The 27,985-nt window shown below is 35.8% G+C and overlaps 1 protein-coding gene across 1 annotated transcript in view; it reads right to left on the bottom strand.

The window, feature by feature from the left end:
* Nucleotides 1-1,658: 1,658 nt before the first annotated feature.
* TMEM135 (transmembrane protein 135) overlaps nucleotides 1,659-27,985 on the bottom strand; it is a 239,311-nt gene continuing 212,984 nt past the window's right edge. Inside the window, exons 8-15 of the mRNA XM_039254345.1 lie at nucleotides 25,263-25,409; nucleotides 22,230-22,299; nucleotides 17,512-17,679; nucleotides 14,230-14,293; nucleotides 12,712-12,788; nucleotides 7,216-7,314; nucleotides 6,127-6,194; nucleotides 1,659-4,303 (exon numbers count right to left, since the gene is read on the bottom strand). Coding sequence (XP_039110276.1) covers nucleotides 4,171-4,303; nucleotides 6,127-6,194; nucleotides 7,216-7,314; nucleotides 12,712-12,788; nucleotides 14,230-14,293; nucleotides 17,512-17,679; nucleotides 22,230-22,299; nucleotides 25,263-25,409 — 826 coding nt within the window. The 3' untranslated portion in view covers nucleotides 1,659-4,170. The remainder of the gene's footprint in view (nucleotides 4,304-6,126; nucleotides 6,195-7,215; nucleotides 7,315-12,711; nucleotides 12,789-14,229; nucleotides 14,294-17,511; nucleotides 17,680-22,229; nucleotides 22,300-25,262; nucleotides 25,410-27,985) is intronic.

The raw sequence follows: 27,985 nt of genomic DNA, 5'->3' as shown, positions 1-27,985 counted from the left end.
GAGGGAGACACAGAATCTGAAACAGGCTCCAGGCTCCAGGCTCTGAGCTGTCAGCACAGAGCCCGACGTGGGGCTCAAACCCACAGACCGCGAGATCATGACCGGAGTTGAAGTCAGACGCTTAACCGACTGACCCACCCAGGTGCCCCTTCATTTAGTTTATTATTCCCCATAGCTGGAAGCTTAAGGCTATGCACTGCCCTGCTGCACTCCCAGGGCTGCTACATGGTGGCCATGTCCCTGCCCCTCCTCTGCTTCTGGAAATCACACACCAGCATCAGTCTCATGTCTTTATAGTCATCCTTCTCATAACTATACTGCAATAGCAAAGTCACCTGAGGCTACAGATGAAACAGAAGCACAGCCTCAGTCCTAGGGTCCCCGTATCACAGTCTTGAGGAAGACCCACACAGCTCCAGGATCCACATCCACACCCCTGATCTCAGGGTCACCTCAGTCCCCAACACCCCCTTCCTTGATAATTCCACAAGAAAGAAGTGCAGAGCTAGCTAAGGCACCAATAGGAAAGGAGCTACAAAAAGGGTGCAGGGTTGAGGCAGATGGAAGAACAGTCTCCTGGGCGTCCACAATTATACTAAACTAATCTTATTTATTACTAATTGCAGTCTTAGCCCAGCCCTACAGGACACACTCATTTCTTCCTCTTTTCCCTATGTTTTTCTTGGTCATTCATTTTCAGTTACCCAAGTTCACCCTATGAAACTGAACACCAGGTTGACAAGCAGCAACAAGTGAACGTGTTAGGGGAGATGACATTTTTCAGATATCTTAACAATTCAGAAATGAATACTTTTGTAAAAAAATCATCCACGTAAGAAGGAATTTGTTGCTCTATCAAACTACCTTCTTTTTTTTTTTTTTAAGTTTATTTATTTATTTGAGAGAGACAGAGACAGCACAAATGAGGAAAGGGCAGAGGGAGAAGGAGAGAGGAGAATTCCAAGCAGGCTCTACACTGCCAGCACAGAGTCTGATGTGGGGGCTCAAACTCACAAAACCGTGAGATCGTGACCTGAACCGAAACGAATGGTTGGATGCTTAACCAACTGAGCTACCCTCTGTCAAACTACTTTCTGTCATTACAGCACAAATAAATCACAGAAAGAATTCAAGGACTCTACCGGCTTGGTGGCATCTCTGATTCTAGGCAGTAAGCACACCAGGCCACTGGGCCCAGTAGGTCTGCCCCTCTGTCACTGCGGAGAGGTTTCTTGACCACCATGGTGAGGAAGATGGGACATAAGCCAATGGATGAAGCTCCTTGTGGGAAAAGGAAATCAATTTTCATTAACTATATACTGGCAGGGGACTTGGAAACTCAAGGCTATGATAAAATACAAGCAGAATACAATTCTGTTGGTATTAACAACTAAATCAAATGTTAGCCTGGGCACAATCCACAAGGAGAGGAATGCTCCAGCTCAACAAGAAAATACTGGGACAACTGACCAATTTGCATTTAATCACACAAGACATGTTCAATATAGAAAAGAGTAAATTATAAAAATCTGAGAGCAAAGATGTGCTGATTAACTGCAGATGAGTACCAACAATAAACTGGTATCAGCCAAGTGACAACCTTGTTCACAGACCAAGAAAAAAGTTACCGAAGTGACTGCAGAATTTATGGAACAGAATAACGGAACCAAAGGTTTTATTCCAAAAATGAGTAATAAAATGGTCTACTACTATGATGAAATGTTCGCCAAGGATTGAACAAATTTGAGACAATTTGTTACCTTGCAACCTCAGTCTTTACTGGGTTGGTACGAACTCTAGGATTTTATGAACACAGGAAATAAGAATGAGGCAACCACAGTATTATAAATACCTCGATGCACTGTTTTCCAGTTTACACATTAATGTTTGCTATAGCCAGTTCTGGTGGAAACAACATAGGCACAACTTCCTTAGTGTATAAATGGCTTAAAAAAAAAAAAACATGTTTTGAAAGGACATCTATTTCACTTTATTGATGGTGCCACACAGTTGATCGATACCTGATTGGTTAGAGATAGAGAGATATCATTTTGATTGCCTTCAGGAACGCAGTTTCTGTTTTCTCAAACAGCTACACTGCTTGGTCTGCCTCAATGAAGTCAAACTGGACTTCTCTTTTCACTCCTGCAAATTTGTTAATTATTCACTAAAGCTATACATTCACTATCATGTTCTACTTCATGACAGTTATTTCATTTTACATTTTACATAAAAAAATGACTGTAGCTTGAAAAAAAAGGAAATCATAGAAATGCACCTTTTGACAGTAAAATTTTACTAAATAATCTCATCCAAATTCAGTAGGATTTGCCTTTCAACATCATAGTCTTTTTAAAGTTTATGAAAACAGCAACCTATGAATTAAAATGTTTCTCTCTTAAACTGACAGGAAAAATATGATAAATATAATTTCTAAATAAAGAAAATGAGGTACAGGAAGCAGTGCTTTCTTCACTGCTTAATACTTCATTTTTAAAATTAAACACAGTACCAATCATCATTTTGATTCCAGTGAATAAAAACTGAAAACTTAATTTATTGAGCAATTTTGAAGCCTGAAACCAAAATGATCCTTAACAGTATTGCCTAATAGATAAGTCAATTTTAAAAAATTAATCACAATGCAAAATTTTGACCTAATTAAAGTGGCTCTGTTACCATGGTATCAGAGTCTGTCTTTTTGCTGGGTTTTAATTTGCCATAACAACTGAGGACAGGATTACACATAAACAGGAATGAATATACAGGGCTTGGTGAAATTGAATATAGAGGATTAAGCATTTTTAAAGTCTGGGTTTTAATTCTTGTTGCAACACAAGTTCTACTGCATATTTAATTTACAATGGCCCAAAACTTTCCAGCAACAAAATGATATTAAAAAAATATACCATTATCCATATATGTTGCATTAACTGTAGACATCATAACCACTTAAGCCTTTTATTAAGTTAGAAAAGTATAACTTTTCCCTGAAAAACTCTAAACAGCAATTGTATTTCAATCACAGCTGTCCCAAACTAATTCATAATCAACAGTTACTGCATTTTGTCACTTCTTTATTCTAACATGAATAAAAATGGTGACAATAAGTTTTTGAAAAGAGGCTAGAGAACCTGAATCCCATAGTGATGAAATGGACTCTTTAACAACTATTGGACTTTTATATCATTTGTAGCTGTAAAACATCACCTGTGAAGGTGGGCCAGTGGAGAGGGAACAAACTGACAAACTTGTCCAAACTACTTTTGATCCCTTCTAAAGTCAGCAATGGCAGACAAACTGAGCTATGGAGAATTCAGTCCTTATAAATGCAAACAAACATCGTAAACCTACAAGAGGTTTAAAAGCAACTTCATTTGCTTTTAAATATTCAAGTGTAATGCTTCTGTAAAAGATTAAAACATACATCTCAGCTTTATCAGATATGTCAAATTCCATTTACTCCTAACCTGCCATTAGTACATAGGTTCACTGGACTGCCAAACAGCCCAACTGACCATGAAGAGAGATGAAGGTAACAGTGCCAGGAGAGCATGGATACCAAGGCATTTATCCAAACAGCCCGAGACCCGTCTTCGCATCCCTGAAGTGAGAATGGCCACTTTCTTCAAATAAATTGCTTTACACTAAAGCAGCATTGTCTATGAAGAGTTACTTCAGTTCCATAATATTTTACTACTATAGTTAACAATTCAAAAGTTAAAAAAAAAATACAGACCAAATCCATGTACCCGTGATCCTCTGTATCCTAAAACATAGAAATATTCTTAGTTTTAACCAAGAATTATACTGGAATGAACTAAAAACATCTTTTAAAGTAATTTTAACTATACTCTTATTTGTCATTACATTTCTACATAGATCATTTAAGATTGCTTATGGACATAAGTTAATCACATCATAATGTCAACAACTACAAGTGACCCAGAATCAGATTCTGGCTATGGAGGGTGCTTAATTATTAAGCAACACCTTCCTAAAAAGCTTCTGTACTTCTGATTGGTAAAAAAAACTAACAAGAAAAGAGTATCTCTCACTGAAATAACACTGAAGTTCAAGCTGAAGACTCCTTCTTTGTGTTTCAACATAATTAACTCTTCAGGAGAAAATAATGAAACATTAAGTCACATTAATAAATTACAGTCATCTTCAAGAAAACTCGATGGGCAACTCTGGTGTTACAGTCGTATATCTTGGATCCAACCTAGGGATAAAATCCTGAAAGTGTTTAGATGCACCAGTACCAAAAACATCAAGGACTTTTCGGTTCATGACAGCAAATCTGCAAAACAGAGGACACAGTGAACAAGTATTTAATTTAGAAGTTTATAAAATAAGATGATTCACTTGACCTATCTTTCATGGAATGGGAAAACAGAAGAGATTAACATAACGAAGACCCAATGGCAAATTCAAAGTGGCAGATTTATTTTGGTACTCTACCTCAAGATTCACTGTCTCATGTTTGTTTTAAAGAGATCATAATCCCCTGACCTGAAACCCCAGAAACCACCATTGTTATTTCAAACTCCTCTCAAGTTCTTTCCACTAGATTGTGTCAAATAGAAAAACAGATTCATCACCATTTTTCTGATGAATGAAATCACAGGTAATAAACAATGAATGAGCTTAATATTTGCCAGTGAGGCAAAGGTACTGAATGTAATTGCTTTCATAATTGACATTTTGATGTCTCACAACCCACAGAAAATACATCCAAATGTATGAGTATTTACTGATTAAAGGGAAAATAGCATAGAGGTTTTCAAATTTCTAATAGACATGACAAAGTAAAGGCATACTCTCTTTTATCCATCACCTAATTTAAAAGATAAAAAAAAAATTTAGGGACACATATTTAGCTAATGTGCAAGATGAACCTGTGTCTCTATGTCTGATCCCAAACATTTCTTCTGGAGAGAAGATGACAGGGTTAATTTTGAGCCACTGGCCACCATCACTATTTCAGGAACAATAAATGTAACTTTAAGTGCCTTTCCAAAATTAAGTTTCCTCCCAAAATAATCAACCGCTCAAACTCCTTAGTGGGCAAAAAACTAAATGACAAAGAAATAAATGATTAATAATAATAACACTATAAAGGCCGCACAGTCTCATGGCTATGAGGAAGAATGCTAAAGCCAGACTGCCTGGTTCATTGCCCACAGCTCTTTCATTTGCTAGCTGTGTGACTCTGGCGAGCTAGCTGAGCATTTTGTGTGCACCTCATTTGACTCCACTATAAAACCAGGATATTACTAGTGTTCATCTCATAGAGCTATTTTAAGGATTAAACACATATGCATGTGTACATTTGTTGTATGTGTATATCTGTGACAATACTATATAACTGTTGGCTATTAAAAGTATGAATGATAATAATAACAGCTGCAATTTATTAAGTGTTTACTAGGTGCTAAGTGCTATTACACAACCATACGAAGAATGTATTATTGTTTCATAGTAGAGAGTGAGAAACTGAGGCTCATGAAGGTAAACAAATTTTTCACCAGTAACACAGCGAAAGTTATCAGAGCCAGAATCAAACCTAAGTCAGTCTGACTCCAAAGTCTATGGTCTCTCTAGTAGGTCAAGCTGCCTCCCAAAGAACTAGATCAAGATCAGAAAATGCTAACTAAAACAATACAGAACATGATAATAAACGCAAAGGAAAAGAATGCTTACAAAATCAAGCAAAATAATGTGATTAGTTTTCCCCCAATGGAAATCATTCAATTATTTAGGAATTATTTCTAATGAATCTGTTCAGTATTTCTAATCAAAAAGAGGAGATCAAAGATTTAAAAAGTGACACTTAAGTGTATTATATAGCAACTATTAGCAGTTTTTCAAATCAATACAGTATTTTCCTACAACATTTAAAAAATCTAAAATAATATAGGGAAAAGAAAAGTCAAAATAATGTTACTAAAAAAAAATGCCCCATGTTATTAGTATTAAGTTGGTCATAATTGTTTTATAGGAAGATGCTTACTTTATCACTGAAAGAATATTCCTTCAGAAAGATGAAAAGATTCAAAATCTTTTCAGGGTTTGGAAAATGCTTTTTGTCCTATGGTCAGGTACAACATCTCAGTCACTTACTTGCCCTTGGTGAGTCTTAAAAGGAACTTCCAGTAAGATGGTCGCAAAGTCTGAACTTCCATCACAGCCTAAGATTAGAGTATTCAGTTTGAGACTTCTTTTAGTATAGAGCAAATATAATTAGTCATATTAGGCAACAGAGCACTTTTTTCTCTATTTTTATTGTTCATTGTATTTTAAAAACAACAGTGATGACAATAACAAAAATATGTATTTATGTTTAACCTCATAACTATCAAGAATATTGCTTATGAAAATAATAACTGAGTTAACAGTCATTATTAGGAAAGCATTTACTGAATATTCATCAGATGGCTGGTACTTCTTTAGTTATAATAAGTTTATCAACCTGGCAGCATTACTCTGAAAAAGTGCAAATAAAAGTGGTCCCCAAATTTTGCAACAGTCCTAAAACCATTAACATCAATAATGATGATTACAGAATTTAAAGAAATTGAACAATCCTTCTTTTTTTAAAAATTTTTTAAATGTTTTATTTATTTCTGAGAGAGAAAGAGAAGCAGCATGAGCAGGGAAGGGTCAGAGAGAGAGAGGGAGACAAAGAGTCCAAGCAGGGTCCAGGCTCTGAGTGAGCTGTCAGCACAGAGCCTGACATAGGGCTCGAACCCATGAACCGTGAGATCATGACCTGAGCCAAAGTCGGATGCTTAACCGACTGAGCCACCCAGGTGCCCAGAACAATGCTTCTAATAAACTAGATTCTACCCCTATCCTCACTGCCTGAGTAATATTGGTGAAATACAATTATTCTTATTTATGCTCATGGTGTATTTCTTCTAGTAGAAGTAGAACTAAACTAGGCATCCTAGCCAAGGTACTAGAGCAATAATTTACCTACAAATTGCACTCAATTTAAACCTAAAAATTATTGTGTTCAGAAAACATGACCTGGCCTATTAAGTTAGCATATTTACTGATTTGAAACTTGCAAGGTATCTTGGTAAAAAATAAAAAGAAAAAAGAAAACTGAATCAATAGAAATAGTTGCAGGCCTTTATTTTCCCCCCATTGATTTAATGTACAGAAATAGAAATAATTCTATTTCTCATTTCAAAAAGCTATACTTACTGCCTGGAAGCAAATTGCTGTAGAGATGGAATAGATGATAGTATCTGCATGGGGAAAGTAGGGAACCTTCCCTGCTTCAATGCCTTTGAAATACATTGTCTGAAAAACAAACATATTGCAATATTTATTTTAAACAAACCCACAACTTTAAATAGCATTATAACAATACAGTGGAGCAATAGACTCACTTGCTATCAACAACTATTTTGTCTACCTTCCAAACTTAATAATCCTTTCTGAGCTCAAATTACAGGCTGCATCTTCTGTGACGCTAGTTAAGTGTCAGCCTTTTCCTACCCTCATTCCCTGACACCAGTAATAATGCTTTTCTGTGAAATACAGTAACATTTTATTTCTACCTCTTTAATATCATTTATTCTTCAATGTTTTTTTTTTTTAAGTTTATTTATTCTGAGATAAAGTATGCACAAGTAGGGGAGGGGAAAGAGAGAGAATCCCAAGCAGGGTCTGCACCATCAGCACAGAGCCCAACATGAGGCTGGATCTCACAAACTATGAGACAAACATGACCTGAGACAAAATCAAGAGTTGGACGCCCAACTGACTGAGTCACCCCCTACAATGCTTTTTGCATAATCCTTAGGTCTCCCTTCCCTGCTAGATCTATTCATTCACTCATTTGTTCATTCATTCATCCATTCATTCATTCAACATTTAATGCTGTTAATTAATGTTAACACTATGCTAGGAGCTAGGTATTTAAAAATGAATATAGTAACATCTAAGTTAGTGCATAACAGAAATGCCTAATGCACTTAGACTGATAACTATATATATGTTTAGTATGCGTGTGTGCTTTTTTTTGGCCCCCCTGAGGAGGGAACAAACTTCTCTGTCTAGAACAAAGGACCAAGGACATTTTCAGAACAAAGGACCAAGGAGATTTTCAGAAATGACTACATTTGAATAGTGCTTCACTTGAAGTAAAGAAACACTTCAAAAAAATTTTTTCTAATTGCCATGGCTTGATACTTTTATAATACAATAAAAATAAATTACTTAAAAATAAATTTTAAAAACACAAAAGTGAACCAAAATTTCACTTTTATATTCAAAAAACAAATTACTCTGTCAAGTTTCTACAGAAGTTTCCAAATGCTTACTCTCTATTTTTATACTTATCTCATCATGAACTGGTAACAAACTGGTCATGGACTGGCACCAGTATTCTGACCACACTTCTAACAGTGCTGCCTCCTAAGAGGCATAGGATCAATAATGAGATAGGAGAGAAAAGGCAGAAAAAGCATGGGTAATGAGCTGGGTGAAAGTACACAATACATGGGGAAGGCCCAACTAATTTATGTGGATAGAAGATGGAGTAATTCATGCCAATTGTTTCTCTGAAACATGGGAAAGCTGAAGTAGAATTAGTAAGGAAAGCGTAAAGACCCAAGAGAGAATGGTGTTACAGTCAGTTGGAGGAAAGGTCAAGAAGACATGGGTGGTTCATGAACTAAAGAACATGGAATAATTTTTCCCCAATCTGGAAGATATGTACAAACAGTGATACACATCGGCCACTATTTTGAATATACTATACAGTATATTACAAGGTACAGGTATATTGTAGTGTGTTTATGTTGACAAAAATGGAATTCAGGTGTGGTAAAATGGCATCATAGAAACATTATGTGAAACAGGTATCTCCTGAAATATGGAATAATTGTGTTCCTAATTTCTTATAATAAAACTTATCTATTGAACCAGATTCTAAGTTAATGATTGGTAGGAACCATATCCTATACTTCTATATGCTTACCAGCACCTCTTCAGTAATGAGAACATAACATATTAAAAAAATACATCTTGGAAATAATTATTTCCAAGAAAAAAGTTGTCTAGTCAGCTGATTTTTATTTAATATTCATTATATAGTAATGAAGCATTTTAACATAATTACTTCAATCATAGGAAAATGATTGCCTATTACACCACAATCATTAATTCCACAATGGACATAGTAAGGTTAAATTTGTAATTTCCTAAATTAATAATAAATTCTCATCAGCACACTTCATATGTAGTTTCTTTTGCCAAATCAAACATGGCCTGTTGATATAAGAAAAGAGCTATGCTGGGGTTCCTGGGTGGCTCAGTTGGTTAAGCACCTGACTTGATTTTGGCTTAGGTCATGATCTCACAGTGCTGAGATGAAGTCCAGCATGGAGCCTGCTCAAGATTATCTTTTTCCCTCTCCCTTGGCCCCTCTCATGCTCATGTGTACTCTCTTTCAAAATTAAAAAAAGGGGAAAAAAAAGAGCTATGTCATTGCTTGGCTTAAAAAACTCTAGCCATGTAGGGAAGCAGCTATAAAATACACATTTTACAAACTAGATCTCAGTATTGGATTCTCCCTGTGTCAAAGAATGTATTTTGCTAGCTAGGGGATATTTTCTTTCTCTCACTCTCCTTTTCCTCTCCATTAGCAACTCTTGTCAACTCTACCTCCTAAACATACCCCAAGTCTGTGTATTTCTCTCCATCCCTACTACTACTGTCCTGGCACAAGCCATCATCTTCTTTCTGAGACTAACTAACTGTTCTCCCAGCTTCTACTCTTGCCTCTAGTCCATTCTTTATATAAGAGTCAAGATGTTTTCTTCTTAATATAAATTAAATCATGCTATTTCCACACTTAAAACTCTCCAATTACTTCCAACTGCACTGAGAAAAATATCACACTCATATTCTCTCTCTCTCTCTCTCTCTCACACACACACACACACACACACACTTGAAAAAAGCAAATATGTAATTCTCTTAATATCATTAGTGACACAGATTTTCAGTGAGATAAATTTTTTCTAAAAATCAAGTCAAATAAATCTATAATCCTAACTTTGATTTGGAAATATCGATATGCTCATTATTTTCTCTTTGTCTAAAAAGAAAGGGGGAAAAAAGGATTCTCTAGCTCTTTTTACTAGAAAGGCCAAAAAATAATAGCTAGCCCAGAAGCAAGAAGTACCCAAGTACCCAAATTGAAGTCTCTAAATACCATTTCCCACCAAAAAAAACTAGCAGTCAATGGAGAAAAGGCTGATTCTGTGTCTAGGACAGGAAATGTCCAAGATGAGCCCAGACTGTCTCATTTTATCACAAAGCAAGAAAGCTATCAGAGATATTGGCATTATGTAAAAAAGAAAGAGAAGTCAACTTGAAGAGACTCTCATTGTCAAAGATAGGGTAATGACTTGGTCGAAACAAAATAAAATATTTTAATATTTACATCTTCATAATGACACTTGAAAATAAAAACTCATAAGTCAATTTTGCAGAATGTTAGGGGCTAATTCATTCTGAGCACTGGTAAGTAAAGGTAAGTAATCAAACATTTTATTATGACTTTGTGAACAAAGCAAACTATTTCAGAGTAACCAAAACAGTTGAAAAAGGAAAGTTTTTAAAAAATAATTTGCGGGGCACCTGGGTGGATCAGTTGGTAAAGTGTCTAACTTCAGCTCAGGTCATGATATCATGGTTTCTGAGTTCAAGCTCTGCATCAGGCTCTGTGCTGACAGCTCACAGCCTGGAGCATGCTTTGGATTCTGTCTCTCTCTCTCTCACTCTCTCTGCCCCACCCCTGCTTGTGCTCTCTCTCAAAAATAAACAGTAAAAGAAACAAAATTTTATTTTAAAAAAAGAGTCCACACTAATAAATAAGAAGGAAAAATAATATTATAATATGACTATTTTGCAACTCTCAGTGAAATCATGATTAATGACTGCTACAACAATTAAGTGAAAGCCTGACAGGGAGCCTTTTGTTAGTTCTATTAACAGAGCCCCCTGATCAATCTTAGTATCACAAAAAGAGAGACAACTAATGTGTTTCCTTTTTTTTCTCTGTGAAATATCTTGTTTATTTTTTTTCTCTTCATAGTTTATTGTCAAGTTGGTTTCCATATAATACCCAGTGCTCATCCCAACTAGTGCCCTCCTCCATGCCCATCATCCCCCTTCCCCTCTCCTCCACCCCCATCAGCCCTCAGTTTGTTCTTAGCATTCAAGAGTCTCTCACGGTTTGCCTCCCTCCCTCTCCCCAACTATTTTTCCCCTTCTCCTACCCCATGGTCCTCCGTTAAGTTCTCCTAATCCACCTATACGTGAAAACATATGGTATCTGTCCTTCTCTGCCTGACTTATTTCGCTCAGCGTAACACCCTCAAGGTCCATCCATGTTGCTACAGATGGCCAGATTTCATTCTTTCTCAGTGCCATGTAGTATTCCATCATATAGATAAACCACATCTTCTTGATCCATTCGTCAGTTGATGGACACTTAGGCTCTTTCCATGTTTTGGCTATTGTTGAGAGTGTTGCTATGAACATTGGGGTACATGTGCTCCTATGCATCAGCACTCTTGTATCCCTTGGGTAAATTCCTAGCAGTGCTATTGCTGCTGGGTCATAGGGGAGTTCTATAACTAATGTGTTTCCTAATGTGATGCAATAGGAATTCATATGCACAGTAAATGTGAACTGTTTCTGTCCCCTCCTTCAACCCCCTAAAAATTGAACCTGAATTCCTTAAACCTCTAGATCTAACTAACAGTTTATGGGAAATAGTTGGGTTAAAGAAACATATTAATACCACCAGTGAGTATATAATTAGCAAAATCCAGAATGTGGGAAATTCCACAGAACAAATAACATAGATCTTCAACAAATAAGTGGCAAGGAAAAAAAGAAAGGGGAGGTAAAAGGAGGTAGCTGTTAAAAACTACAAGAGACTTTATTTTTTATTTTCATTTTTTAATGTTCCATTTATTTTTGAGAGAGAGGGAGAGACAGTGTGAGCAGGGGAGGGTCAGAGAGAGAGGGAGACACAGAATCTGAAACAGGCTCCAGGCTCTGAGCTGTCAGCACAGAGCCCAATGCGGGGCTTGAACCCACGAACCGTGAGATCATGATCTGGCCAAAGTCGGACGCTCAACTGACTGAGCCACCCAGGTGTCCCCAAACTACAAGAGACTTTAGATCCCAAATGAAACAAAGAGATTGCAGAAAGACATTTATGAGCCATAAGAATATAAGCTCTAAATGGACATACGAGAATATTAAAGAATTACTAGGTCTTTTAAATGTGTGACAAAAGTATTTTGATTGTACCTTGGCAAAAGTGTTGATTTGTTTGTTTTTAAGGAGTCTTTATCCTGAGTTATTTACAGAAGAAGTAATATGATATCTGGGATTTGCTTTAAACTAATTCAGTATTGTGGGGTTGGGGCAGTACAGATGGAATAAACTGGTCACATGTTGTTAACAGCTGAAGCTGTATGATAGGTACGTGAGAGTTAGTTACCTTATCCTTTCTACACTTGTGTATATTTGAAAATAACACACATAAAGAAAGTAGAAACAGGAGAGCTGATTTTGTCAGTGCTTTTATAGGATTGACCCACCCTGTAACTGGGATATGAAAGGCTCTACATTCTTTAGAACTGTGCACGCATCAAGATGTTTGCTTACCTCCACCAACTTGGAAGCTAAATACATGGAAATAGTTGTACTTTTATAAAACATCATTGATACTCCTGCCAAAAAACCTGAAACAACAAATAAAGCAAAATGAATCAAATCTCGAAGTATTTCTTTGTTATTAAGTCATTCAGAAATGTTCATTCACTTAAAGACAGAATTGATCTGTAGCACTGCCTTTTGTTATACAAAAACAGACAGTAATATATGTGACGCCATTAAAATGGGGTGAGTTTGTGGGTATCATACATTTTTAAACTAAGAAACTGACCTTCAGAGTTAGGAACACACAGTTTTGATATACATATTACAAGACACTTTACATTCTAAATATAACTTTATTTTATTTTATTTTATTTTACAAATAGTTTATTGTCAAATTAGTTTCCACATAACACCCAGTGCTCATCCCCAAAAGTGTCCTCCTCCATGCTCCTCCTCCCTCCCCCCCACATCCATCAGTCCTCAGTTTTTGTCAGCATTCAAGAGTCTCTCATGGTTTGCCTCTCTCCCTTTCCCCCACCATTTCCGCCCTTCTTCTCCCCCTTGTTCCTCCGTCAAGTTCCTCCTAATCCTCCTATACGTGCAAACATATGATATTTGTCCTTCTCTGCCTGACTTATTTCGCTAAGCATAACACCCTCAAGGTCCATCCATGTTGCTACACATGGCCAGATTTCATTTTTTCTCATTGCCATGTAGTATTCCATGGTATAGATAAACCACATCTTCTTGATCCATTCATCTGTTGATGGACACTTAGGCTCTTTCCATGTTTTAGCTTCTAAATATAACTTTAAAAACAACAGTAGTCTTAACAAATATAGTGATTTTCAAACATAATTTTTAAAGCCTATTGATTCCATTTCTGATTTTAAGTGGAAATATTTACTAATCTATTCTTCTAACAGCTCAAATTACTTTTAGTGATATCATCAAACTTTCCTCCACAGTACTGCCTTCATTCCATAAATGGAAAACCAAGGCACAGGGAGGCCTGCAATACTGAGAGCAGGAATATCACCAATAAATATCTGTAAGTTGTCAGTTTAACTTAAGTAGCATGTATGCTGCACTTGCAGAAAGTGTTAATCTTTAGTTCTTATTTTTATGAGACTGTTTAAGTTCCTAAAAACAAAAATATACATTATTAAAATATATGTCACTCGCCAGTGGCAAAAACAGAATGGTTTAAGAAAAATATAAATGCAATTCCATTAGTCACCAAATTTTTTAAGTTTTATGTTCTTTTATGACACATTCCCTAGGATTTCTGGCCTGTAGCAGGGCAGATGCCCAAGTCATTATATTGCCAATTCAAACTACCAGACGGCAAGAATGCTTGAATATGTTAAACTTTGCAAATACAAAATGTTTGGACTAGTGGCTCAGTAGGGATTCTATTACAGAGAAAAAGTTATATAGAAATCAGATGAATGTGGGAACTATTTCTGAGTCATTCTACCACAGATTAATGCAATAGTAATAACTGTTTTATCACTGCCTTACCAGCTATAATAGCATGCAGTTCATCATCCAGGTTTCTGACCCAGCGCAGGAAGCAACTAGTACCCTGCATCAAGAAGAAAATACAATGACTTCAGCTGTTCCATTTCTAGAAAACATGCATATAACTCCTGTAATGAGTAAGTCACTAGCAGACCTTGGCGGCAAATTGGTGATCGAAATCAAAGTAAACATATGAGTGGGAAAACTATTAACAATAACCTGTTATAAAGTTATTGTTATGGATAGACTCTATTAAGAAATTTTACATAATATTTTTATTTTCAGGGCACCTGGGTGGTTCAGTCAGTTAAGCGTCCGACCCTTGATTTTGTCTCAGGTCATGATCTCACAGTTCGTGAGATCAGGCCCCACCTAGGGTTCTGTGCTGACAGAGTGGAGCCTGCTTGGGATTCGCTATCTCCCTTCTCTCTCTATCCCTACCCTGCTTGTGCGCTCTGTCTCAAAATAAATTTAAAAAACTTTAAAAAAATTATACATAATATTTTTATTGTAATGATTTTCCAAAATGAATGCATAAATTTTCCTTTGCCTAGATGTAGAGTCACTCCCACTATAAACAAGGAGAAAAACCATATAAACTATAAGTCTAAGACAGAATTCTATACTCAGAGAAAGTATTTTTCAATGTAAAAGTGAAATAAAGACTTTTTCAGGTAGATAAACACTGAGACCTACATAGTAGATCCATAGGTGATGAATTTTCATAAATGGTAAAAGGTAATTTTGCAGGCAGAAGGAATATAATATCATTAAATCTGGAAAAATAAATAAGGAGCTCTGAAGATGGCAAAATGAGCTTAACTTAAAAGACATTTTTAAAATATCATTTCTTTCTATAAAAATAAACTACCTATCAAAAAAGGGGTGCCTGGGTGGCTCAGTTGTTTAAGCGTCCAACTTCGGCTCAGATCATGACATCATGGCTCGTGAGTTCGAGCCCTGTGTCAGGCTCAGTGCTGACAGTTCAGAGTCTGGAGCCTGCTTGGGACTGTGTGTCTCTCTTTCTCTCTGCCCCTCTCCTGCTCGTGCTCTATCTCTTAAAAACAAATAGAACATTAAAATAAATAAGAATAAATATAAATTAACTGTCTAAAGCTGTGGTCAGAAAATATGGCCCACTAGCCAGATCTGGCCTGCCACCTGTTTTTTATATGGCTCATGAGCTAAGAATGTTTTTACACTTCTCAATGGATGAAATAAATAAAATGATAATATTCTGGGACATGTAAAAATCAAATGAAATTCTAATTAAAGTGTGATAAGGTTTTATTAGAACAGAGCTGTGGGGGCTCCTGGGTGACAGTCAGTTAAGCATCCAACTCTTGATTTTGGCTCAGGTTATGATCTCACAGCTTGTAAGTTCGAGCCCCATGTTGGGCTCTGAGCTGACAGTGCAGAGCCTGCTTGAGATTCCCTTCTCTTCCTCTCTCTCTGCTCTTCCCTTACTTGTGTTCTCTCTCTCTTTCATAAATAAATAAATAAACCTAACAGTCTTTACTAGCAAGAAGTAAATTTAAGCTATACCATTATCAAAAAGTATATTAAATGTAAATAGTTTAAACATATCAATTAATAGACAGAGATTATCAAATTGGGTAAAAAAGGAAAAACCAACTACATGTTTAAACTGAAGACACAGTATGATTAAAATAAAAGGATATAAATAATATACTATGAAATATAATCAAAAGAAAACTGGGGTAGCGATATTAATATCATACATTGTAGAACTGAGAGTGAGGAATATTACCAGAAATAAAGAGGAACATTACAAAATGAAAAAGAGTCTGTTCCTTGAGAAGATATAGAAAAAATAGGAACTGTTTCTCTGCCCTTCCCTCAGTTTTATCCTCATAAAGATGTTAATGGCATTGACAATTTTATTTTAAATCTCATATGGCTTTGGAACACACTATACCATTTTTTTAATAAGAGATTTTTCTGACCCAGTTGTATTTTTCTATGGTTTAATGCCATTAGTTTGTATTACCTGAGCAAATAAATAGTAACAGAAATTAAAGCAAACAAACAAAACATGCTCTGAGATATGCTGGACGGTGGAGAATAACCAACTTAGGATAAAACTTTTGGGAGATAATCCACATGTAACACTTAAGGGTTTATGTTAAGAATAAACACAAATACCTAAGAAATGAAATAGAATAGACATAAGAAATGAAAAAGAATATGAATATAAACATATAATTACAAATATTCTGTCCTATTAACTCTTGTATATTCAAAGACAGTAGTAATGTTTCCTAGTCAAATAATATTAAAAATTATTTTCAGTATTAGTAATATTTCATAATAAGTAATTAACTATAGTTTATCATTTGTTACTTTGTCAACCTTTCCACTTAAAAATACTTCCCCCATACATACCTTTTATAAGTAAACTTTTATCTAAAATGATACATAATCATCTTACCCAGAATGACTCCAGAATTCAAGTTTCCCAACACTATTATTATTATTTTTTACTAAACAATGTGTGTATGTTTGCATATAGTGAACCTTAGTTAACACATTTTACCATCTGGAATCTGCATTTAGGTTTATAATCTAAATTTTAAATGTTTGATAAAATGTCAATAATATGATTTAAATATTAGTGATCTCCATTAAACAAAAGGCCATTACTTAAAATTTCAAAGTACTATGTCATGAATGATCCCTACATATGTGTTCAGGTGTGTGCTCACACATGTGTCGGTACGTTTATAGGAACATGCAGAAAGGGGTGGAAGAATGTTAACCATAGTTATTTGAGAGAGTATAGTAGAATAGTAAGTAGATCAAAGAGGGATAATAAGTTACAACAGAAAATCTTTACTGGCTCTATCAAGTACTGACATCAGCTAAAAGGGTCTGAAATATGTTTAAAGTAATAACCACATAGTAAGTATGATTAAGAAAAACAAACATTCCAGATATATTAATATCACTTTTGATGTTAAAAATGTAACAGTTAAAAATTTTTCAGTATCTCCATTATTGAAAAAAAGTAAGTTCTAGAATCTTTCAGATTATAAATAAATGTGATTATATCACACTGAAGCACATTAAATAACATTTTAAAAGAAATTTCTCCAACCTCAATTCCTAATATATATTGCATATATTTGGAGACATTAAGATATTTATGAATACAACACAAAGAAGCATTAAAAAATGACAGATGGGTTAAGGCCATATCCCATTCTAATAATAGCCATATTATTTATTTCCCATTTTCCTCTCCTCTGCTGAAAGCCTTACCTTGTATATACTAACAAAAGAGCCCAGAAAAGCTCCAAGCTGGAAGTTTTCTTTATTGTAGAAGAGAGAAAATAGCCGGGATGGTTGTGTAAACAGATGCCGAAATGCAGAGGGAATTCGGAGGCAGCACTGGATCAAGTATCCCACACTAAACATTCTGATGAAACCCTAGAGAAAATTGGGATAAAATTCTGATTTATATTCAAATATTTAAGTCTGAGAGAGATGAATTTTACTGTCTCAGAATCAAAACAGAACTCAAAAAAATAAATAACACAAGTTTATATCAAAGCATTTTCAAAATTAAGTCTTAAGACCTCAAACAATTTTAAAACAATTACCTTAAAATAAGGGTAAAATATTTCAGTGACTATACTTTGATTTTCAAAAACTTGGAAGTCTCACAAGCACTGGCCAAGTTGTCTATGCACCAAACTTCCATTTCTTGACATTCTGTTAACAATAACCAGGATTTATGACTCCTAAACTACAACTGAATTTTAGGAACAAAAGCAATGAAATTCCAAAAAAAAAATAGTTGACAAAACCAAATATTTTTTGGAAAATTTAACAGAGTACTCTTCTTCTTCTTCTTTTTAGTGTTTATTTATTTCTGAGAAAGAGAGAGAGAGTGTGAGTGGAGGAAGAGCAGAGAGAGAGGGAGACAGTACCTGAAGCAGGCTCCAGAGCCCGTCGCAGGGCTCAAACTCAAGAACCACAAGATCATGATCTGAGCCAAAGTCAGGCTTACTTAACCAACTGAGCCACCCAGGTGCCCCAACAGTGTATTCTTCTTAATCATTAGAGTAAGTAGGAATTCTTTTGACAGAAAGAAAAAGGTTTTTTTTAGACCTCAACTTTTTAAATGATCAGGTTAAAATAATTTTCCAGAAAAAAAAAATTATACCTAGGTTTTTCTTTCTACGCTCAACCGTGTCAGGCTAAAACATTTCTAAGAAACAGTAGCTTTTAAGGTACACTAAACAAAACTTGAAAAAGCAAATGCACTACAAAGGCCTACTTGCTGCCAACATCTTTCCATATTACCTCCAATTATTTATGGTGCAAAAGGGAATAGAGATGATGACTAGTGTTGGTCAATTTCATTTCAGTATTTAGGCAAATGAAATCTAAATGTCACTTCATACTGACAGACTGAAAAATTCTTATTAGCATAAAAACCAAATGTTATCTAAAAGCAGTGTTTTACATGATTCAGCCAATAATTATAATACCGGCCTCACATGGTCCTGTTCTCTCACCCCCACTAGACTGGGAAAATGTCTATATTCCCAGTGTTTTCCTGCTAAGTTCCATAGGTCAGGTTTGTATCTTCCAGCGAGCAGTCTTTTTTAGAAAAAACTGAATTACTATGAAGAAACATTCTAAAGAATGTTTCATTTACCTGAAACTATCTAATACTTTGGTTTAAAACATGAAAATTAAATTGTCCAACTAATTAACATAAATTATCATGCATTTGCTTAACTGCAACTGCCTTGTATATGCTTAATGCATGAAGTGTTCACACTTTATCCTGACATTGATAACCTAAGAATCTAAGGCTTCAAGGATCATAGGTCTGTTTAGTCTTTCCATGCTATTTTCAAGAGACAGGTTCATCCTTCCATCCGACACTCATGTATTCAGAAAATATTCACTGAAGGTTCTCTATGTGCCAAGCACTATACTAGATGCTGGGGACAGAGTGGTGAAGAGGATACAAAGTTCTTGCCTTCATGGAGCTTCATGTTCATTAGAGGAAGAGCACATAAGTCAGCGAATAAGTAAAATAGAGTACAATAAGTGTTATGCATGAAATAATCAAGACTCTAGGAAGGAGGGGCGCCTGGGTGGCTTAGTCGGTTAAGTGTCCAACTTTCGCTTGGGTCATGATCTCGCGGTTCGTGGGTTCGAGCCCCGCGTCGGGCTCTGTGCTGACTGCCAGCTCAGAGCCTGGAGCCTGTTTCAGAGTCTGTATCTCCCTCTCTCTCTGACCCTCCCCTGCTCACGCTGTCTCTCTCTCCCTCTCTCCTAGAAATAAATAAAACATTAAAAAAAAAAGACTCTAGGAAGGAAATTAAGAGGCAGCCTATATTAAATTGGGTGGTAAGGGAGAGCGATGGATGTAACATTTAAACCGACAGAAAAGAGAAGGAGCTAGCATGATGAAAACATGTCAGATAGCTTGGACAGAAAGCACAAAGACAAAACAGACATTGGCAGGGATGAGGAACCAACAAAAAGTGTGAACAAAGAATAGTGAGTTGAGGGGAAGGTAACTTGTACATTTCCTCAGGGATATGATTTAACATGTGATGTAACTGAGCTGATGGAATAATGAGGTGCACTGCCAAAATATATTTACTATATCTGTGGTGTAAATTCCTCACCTACAGGTATCCAAATAATTTTACGTTCATGGACATATTACTCCAATTTATACAAAAATTGCCAACTTTATAGTATTGGTACATATTTGTTGAAACAATGACAGATTTTTCATTCCTCAGTAATTTCCCCTAACATTCTCAGATAATTTTTAAAAATTATTTAAACGTTTTTTATTATTTATTTCTGAGAGAGAGAGAGAGAGGGAGAGAGAGAGATAGCATGAGCAGGGGAGGGTCAGAGAGAGAGGGAGACACAGAATCTGAAACAGGCTCCAGGCTCTTAGCTAGCTGTCAGCACAGAGCCCAACGCTGGGCTCAAACCCATGAACCATGAGATCATGACCTGAGCCGAAGACGGACGCTCAACCGACTGAGCCACCCAGGCGCCCCTCAGATAACTTTTTTTAATATCACTTCCCCTCTTCCCAAACTTTACCAAATACATCTGATTTAATCAGAAGATTTCTCTTAGTTAGCCTCCTGAAGTCTTCCCTTGAATTAGAATTACATCCAGCGAAAGGAAATAATGACGTTCTGGGAGCTGGCAGACCCTGAGGCTGCCAGCCACGCTGCTTTCCTCCCCACTTTAACACTGGGCAGGAACCCAGATGTGGAAGCAGTGTATTAAAAATCACTGCACAACTGAAAAAATACCCTACTGATTTAACCTCTGGCCATATCTTTGGGGACGCTAAGGGTAAGTGTTGGCTGGGGCAAATGCCACCATCAACATTAGATCACAGGTGCTCACATTCATAAGCACTGTGATACAGTCCCTCTCTCCCAGAATGACTGCGGGGACGCGGTCTTTTTTTTAAATTATTATTATTATTATCTTAAAATTTTTTAACATTTTAAAATTTATTTTTGAGAGGGAGGGAGCGGAGGGGCAGAGAGACAAGGAGACTCAGAATCCAAAGCAGGCTCCAGGCTCCAAGCTGTCAGCACAGGGCTTGAACCCACAAACTGAACAGTGAGATCACGACCTAAGATGAAGTCGGATGCTTAACCTACTGAGCCAGCCAGGCATTCCCAGAAAGCTTTCTTTTGGGGATGCTGTACAATTCTGCTCTTATCATCATCAATTGAGTGGGGAATCAGACATTCTAAGAAAGAACATAAACTCTTTAAAGTATCAGGATTGTTAGAACCCATCCAAAACTAAAGAACATGTAGCAGATGGTGCCATCTGTGCCAGACTAACTGCAATTAAAATAACTTCTTTCCCAGAGTTGGTGGCAATGGAGGATGGGGGGATGACAGGCACAGAATGGGGGATGGGCAAGGAGAGACACTCTACTACACTAACATAATACAGAGTGAGGAATTTATGTCAGTGGGCATAGCTAACTTCCTTAATGTAGAGCAACTGTGGGCATGCTCCAGCTACTTCCATGCCTTAAAAATGTAACAACTTTACAACACCAAATGCCACTGTACCAGGCTGTGCCCAGTGTATGTAGGAGACTGCTTACCCACTCCTACACAGCATACTCCAGGCACCTCGGTCTAAAGTGTATTCTAATGAGAATACATTACAAAGTACAAACTTTAATAACTATTTTTCTGTCTTTTTTGCTGTTGTTGCTTCAGCTTCTCTTCTACTTTGAACATGTAACATTAATTTTTTTTTTCTAGGTCATCTTTTTATTTTTTTTATTTTTTTTCAGTAAAAATTTATTTATTTATTTATTTATTTTACAAATAGTTTATTGTCAAATTAGTTTCTACATAACACTCAGTGCTCATCCCCAAAGTGCCCTCCTCCATGCCCATCCCCCCTCCCCCCCACATCCATCAGTCCTCAGTTTTTGTCAGCATTCAAGAGTCTCTCATGGTTTGCCTCTCTCCCTTTCCCCCACCATTTCCGCCCTTCTTCTCCCCCTTGTTCCTCCGTCAAGTTCCTCCTAATCCTCCTATACGTGCAAACATATGATATTTGTCCTTCTCTGCCTGACTTATTTCGCTCAGCATAACACCCTCAAGGTCCATCCATGTTGCTACACATGGCCAGATTTCATTGTTTCTCATTGCCATGTAGTATTCCATGGTATAGATAAACCACATCTTCTTGATCCATTCATCTGTAACATTAATTTTTAAATAGGCAAATTTTAAAATTATTTAACAAAGGATTTGGGAAGTGAATACTAAAAGCTAAATTGTTACCTAATTTTCACAAATTTCTTATTTTTCAAGTCAAATGCAAAGAATGATAGCAATTACCGTCAATTTTTCCATTTGCTTTGAAATCATGTTTTAATTATAAAATTATTTCTATACATATTTCCTGTAGTGAATAAAGTGATACTTTCATACACTTACTTTAATGCAATAAGAGATGCAATTATCTTCATAGTGTTTGCAACATCTATGCCTTGGTCCATGCTTACATCTGAAATAAAACAAAAACAACAAATTATGTGTTTATGTATGTGTATGTGTGTAGATGTGCTTAAAACTCTCTAACAAAAAAGGAGAAAATATTACCTACTTGTATTTAAATGCGTGCATCTTTTGGCTTCTTGGGACATAAAAAACCAAAGATAACAGATTTTTTTTTCTTTGCAGGTCACCATTTGACACAGTGCATAAAATATGTGACTGCAGTCAAAATACTTAAATGTGGAACAGAAAAAACATTGATAAATATGTGACTAAATATGAGAAATATGTATATATTATCTCTATACTCTGCCAAATCTTTTGGAAGCTTTAAGTTGCTTACTGTGGAGTATAATAGTCATAAATCATCCATGAAGTCAGTACTTGAGCAAAAATTATAATGAGAAAGTGCTCAGGTTACAGGAATTTATACTTAATTATATTTGAGAGAAAACATCTGGAAAAGAAACATGATCCAGTACTAGAATTCAAAATTCAATTTTAAAAATAAATACGGAAATAGATCATGTGGGAATTCAAATGTAGTTTATTAGTGATTTGACTGAAAACCACTTGGTCCTCTTGTGTTTAGTAAACCTTTCTGCTAGGAAGACTACTGTTCAAGACACGCCGATTTTTAATTACTTGGTATGCTGACTCCAGTACCATATATTCACTCGAGGCATAAAAAAGTAAGTAAAATATCTAACATGGGCCTAGCTCTCCCCTTTTCTCTCTGAAGAATTCATGTTCCAAAATGAGTACTCTTTGTAACTCCTGTAGACTGCAGTTAATTATCTTCATGGTGGGAACATTAACTTTCTCGTTTATAAAACAATAATTCGTAGAGTGATAGTCTGGCTTGACGTCTCTCTAATCCCATTTGCAAATTGATTAGCAAAACCTTTTTGGAAATCCAATTCTGCACCACAGCTGGCGTATGCAGGCGGTCTTTCATACACAAGGGTGACGGCAGTAGTTCCTACTGACCATAGATTGTATGTCATTAGAATGATGGGACATATCTGGCCATGTGAAGTTGAGTGATTAAAGCTGGAGCCTAAAAGAGGTAAATCAGAGAAGGGTGGCCGTATGTAAACCATCACTCTTCATACTTCTAAGTGTCCTCTTCAAAGACATTCTTCAGCCAGTGCTACTGGAACTACACAGAGATTGTTAAACTCTCTTTGCTAGTGAATTTAAATTCTGATATCAGCTATACTGTCATTTAATCTTTCCTTTGTCTGTTCTTAAAACTTCCCAAAGCCTGGACTCCCCATCTCCTGTGTTATCTGCTCTGCTTCTGCATTACCCTGCATCTGCTTTCACAGCAGCAGGTAGTCTGACAAGTTCTACCATGACCTGATTAGCTGATACCCAAGGTATCATTCACCCACATTATACAAATACATATTCTGCATTTCCCTCTGATTCTTGGTGAGCATGATTTCCATGACTAGGGATTCCCTCTCTCTTTTATCCACTAAGGTGATCCATAACTATTCTGAACTTACTTAAGAAGTTCACTACCAATCATACTACTGGGTATTTACCCAAAAATGACAAAAATACTAATTCAAAGAGATATATGTACCCTTATGTTTACTGCAGTGTTATTTACAATAGCCAAATTATGGGAGCAGCCCAAGTGTTCATTGATGAATGGATGAAGAAGAGGTGCTATGTATGTGTGCATGCGTGTGTGTGTGTGTGTGTGTGTGTGTGTGTATACACAATATTATTCAGCCATAAGATATTGCTCATATGTGGAATTTAAAACAAACAAAAAAATAAGCCAAGGGGGAAGAAAAGGAAAGACAGAGAGAAAAAACAAAAAACAGACTCTTAATTATAGAGAACAAACTGATGATTACTAGAGGGGAAGTGGATGGGGCATGGGTGAAACAGTGGATGGGCCATGGGTGAAACAGGTAATGGGGAAGGGATTAAGGAGTACACTTATCATGATGAAAAAATTAAAACAAGAAAAAAAGATATACATAAATTCTTTTAAAAAGTTCACTACCACAATTATTCCTGCCATCTGTTATACCATCCTTTCTTCTTACCTTCTGTATGTGGTAACAAACTCTTTAAATTAAGTAAAAATTCTGAGTACCTATACTATGCTCATGTATGTGGGGCAACTCATATGTTATTTCATTTAATGCATGCAACACTCCTTAACAGAAATCATTAACCCAAGTTAACAGATAAGCACTTTAGGATCCAGAGTGGTTAAATCACTTGCCCAAAGTCACAAAGCCTGCAAGGGGTAAAATGAGAGTCTAACATAGGTCTTCTGATTTCTGCCTTCAGCTTCCTATAACTGAGGCCTAACTTTCTATATTGGTTATTCATTCAATACTCTCCAATATCACTACCAAGATTATTTTTATTAACTAATGTTCTAGTTTTAAGTCATTAATTTTCTTCAATATCTAGACTAGAAATACAAATATTATTTGTATGAAATTCAGACTTATTTGTATAATATACAAATAAAGTTATCTTATTCCATTTCTAAAGCCCTGAAAATTTCTACTCTTGCAAAAGCAAAACAAAACAAAAGAAAACAAAACAAAACAAAACCCTTTACATAAGGTTTGCTCCTTGTTCCTGTATCTTCTTGAATCTCTCCTTCTCACACCTGGCATATTTGATTAGTACATATTAATCTGTTTCCTGAAGTTCCCCATTCTAGCCTCCCGCAACTCTGCCTAGTTTGACACAGAAAACTATTGTAAGTTCATATAAATATCTATTTTAAACGCATATGATGGTCTATAGTCCATACAAAAATAATAAATAAAACTGACTTGCTATTATGTGCCTTTTATTAAAACTCTATGCATTGTTTTTGGTTAAAAAAAAGTTATCATTACTGAAAAGAAAACAAAAACACCTTGGCATGGTACAAATATCATATAAAAGAGTGACAAAGTGCACTAAGTATCAAGATAAAGAACTTACACTGAATCCACAAGTTTCCTGATTAGAGCAATTATATTCATTCTTCTTGGCTTTTCCTCATGTTTCTCCGTCTTCTGTTCCACTTTTGCATATGCTGCTTCTGGTGAATAAGAATGTGTGGGAATTTCTTCCTTCCCTACAATGAATCTAAAGAAAAGAGCACAATGTGAACAATTTTTCACCTTAAAAAAAGAGACAAAGAAAAAAAAAACCCAACCCACTTGATTATGTTAATATACAATACATTTTGGAGAGTACCTTATCATTTGAAATAATATTTCTCAAAGTGTACAGAAAATCTTATCATTCTTTATAAATACAAGCTTTAAAAATCTGAATACTTGGGAAATGTTGACAGCCATTTCTTTAATAATACAAATTCTTCTATTAAGTTTTTTCTTTTAATTCCAGTATAGTTAACATACAGTGTTATATTAGTTTCAGTTGTACAATATAGTGATTCTACAATTCTATCCATTACTCAGTGCTTGTCATGATAAGTCCACTCTTAATCCCCTTCACATGTTTCACCCAACTCCCCCCAACCCACCTGCTCTATGGTAACCATCATTTTGTTCTTTGCTTCATTAAGTTTCTGCTTCTTGGTTTGTCTCTTTCTTTCTCTTTTTTTCCCTTTGATCATTTGTTTTTGTTTCCTAAATTCCACATATGAGTAAAGTGATAAAGTATTTGTCTTTCTCTGACTGGCCACTTAGCATTATACTCTAGAGCTCCATTCATGTTGTTGCAAATGGCAAAACTGTGTTCTTTTTTTGTGGCTGAATAACATTCCATTATGTATATATACCACTTCTCTATTCACTCACCAAGTGATGGACACTCGGGCTGCTTCCATAATTTGATTATTGTAAGTAATGCTGCAATACACATCAGGGTGTATGAATGCCTTTAAATTAGTGTTTCTCCATTTTTGGGGGTAAATACTCAGTACAGTGATTACTAGATCGTAGGGTAGCTCCATTTTTAACTTTCTGAGGAATCTCCATACTGTTTTCCAGAGTAGCTGCACCAGTTTTCATTCCCACCAACAGTACAAGAGGGTTTGTATTTCTCTACATTCTCGCCAACATCTTTTGTTTCTTGTGTTATTGGTTTTAGCCATTCTGACAAGTGTATTGATATATCATTGTTCTGATATGCATTTCCCTGATGATCAGTGATGTGAACATCATTTCATGTATTTTTTGGCCATCTGGATGTCTTCTTTGGAGAACTGTCTGTTCATGCTGTCTGCACACTTTAAAAAAAATGTTTATTTATTTATTTTGAGAGTGAGAGGGAGATAGCATGAGTGGGGAAGGGACAGAAAGAGAGGAGGAGAAAAAATCCTAGGCAGGCTCCACACCATCAGCACAGACTCTGACGTGGGGTTGATCCCATGAACCATGAGATCATGACCTGGGCTGAAACCAAGAGTTGGATGCTCAACCAACTGAGCCACTGAGGTGCCCCTCATCTACCCGCTTTTTAATTATTTGTTTTTTGTGTGTTGAGTTACATAAGTTTTTTATATATTTTGGATACTAAACCTTTATCAAATATGTTATTTGCAAATACCTTCTCCCATTCCATAGGCTGTCTTTTAGTTTTATTCATTATGGCCTTTGCTGTACAGAAGCTTTTTATTTGATGTGGTCACAATAGTTTTATTTTTGCTTTATCTTCCCTTGCCTTGGGAGACAAATCTAGAAAAAAAGATGCTGCATCCGATGTCAGAGTAGTTATTGCCTATGCTCTCATTTAGGATTTTTATGGTTTCATGTCTCACATTTAGGTCCTTTCAAATTTATCTTTGTGTATTGTGTAAGCTAGTGGTCTAGTTTCATTCTTTTGCATATTGCTGTCTAGTTTTCTCAACGCCATTTGTGAAGAGGCTGTCTTTTTCCCATTGCATATTCTTTCCTTTTTTGTCAAACATTAATTGACCATAGAAACATGGATTTATTTCTGGGCTTTCTATTCTGTTGCAATGATCTATGTGCCTATTTTTGTGCCAGGACCACACTGTTTTGATTATTACAGCTTTGTAGTACAACCTGAAGTCTAGAATTGTGACACCTCCAGCTTTGCTTTTCTTTTTTTTAAGATTGTTTTGGATATTCAGGGTTTTTTGTGGTTCCATACAAACTTTATAGGACTGTTTGTTCTAGCTCTGTAAAAAATGTTGTTGATATTTTGACAGGGATTGCATTAAATCTATAGACTGCTTTGGGTAGTAAAGACATCATTACAATATTTATTCTTCCAATCCAAGAGCATGGAATATCTTTCCATTTGTTTATGTTGTCTTAAATATCTTTCATCAACGTTTTATAGTTTTCAGAATACAAGTCTTCTACCTCCTTGGTTAAGTTTACTCCTAGATATTTTATTACCTTTGATGCAGCTGTAGATGGGATTGCTTTCTTAATTTTTCTTCCTATTGCTTCACTACTAGTAAACAAAGATACCATGTATTTCTGTATGTTGATTTGGTATCCTACAACTTTACTGAATTCATTTATCAGTTCTGGTAGTTTTCTGGTGGAGTCTTTAAGGTTTTTTATATATAGTATCATCTTGCCTGCAAATAGTAAGTTTTACTTCTTCCTTACCAATTTGATGTCTTTTCTTCCTTTTTCTTTTTTTGATCGCTATGGCTAGGACTTCTAGTGCTATGTTAAATATGAGTGGGGAGAGAGTACTTCTCCATCTTGTTCCTG

This window comes from Hyaena hyaena, unplaced genomic scaffold (genome assembly GCF_003009895.1).
Source record: "Hyaena hyaena isolate Hyena2069 unplaced genomic scaffold, ASM300989v1 scaffold_491, whole genome shotgun sequence".
In the NCBI taxonomy this organism is placed as follows: domain Eukaryota; kingdom Metazoa; phylum Chordata; class Mammalia; order Carnivora; family Hyaenidae; genus Hyaena; species Hyaena hyaena.
This window is presented reverse-complemented; position numbering and strand designations above follow the sequence as displayed.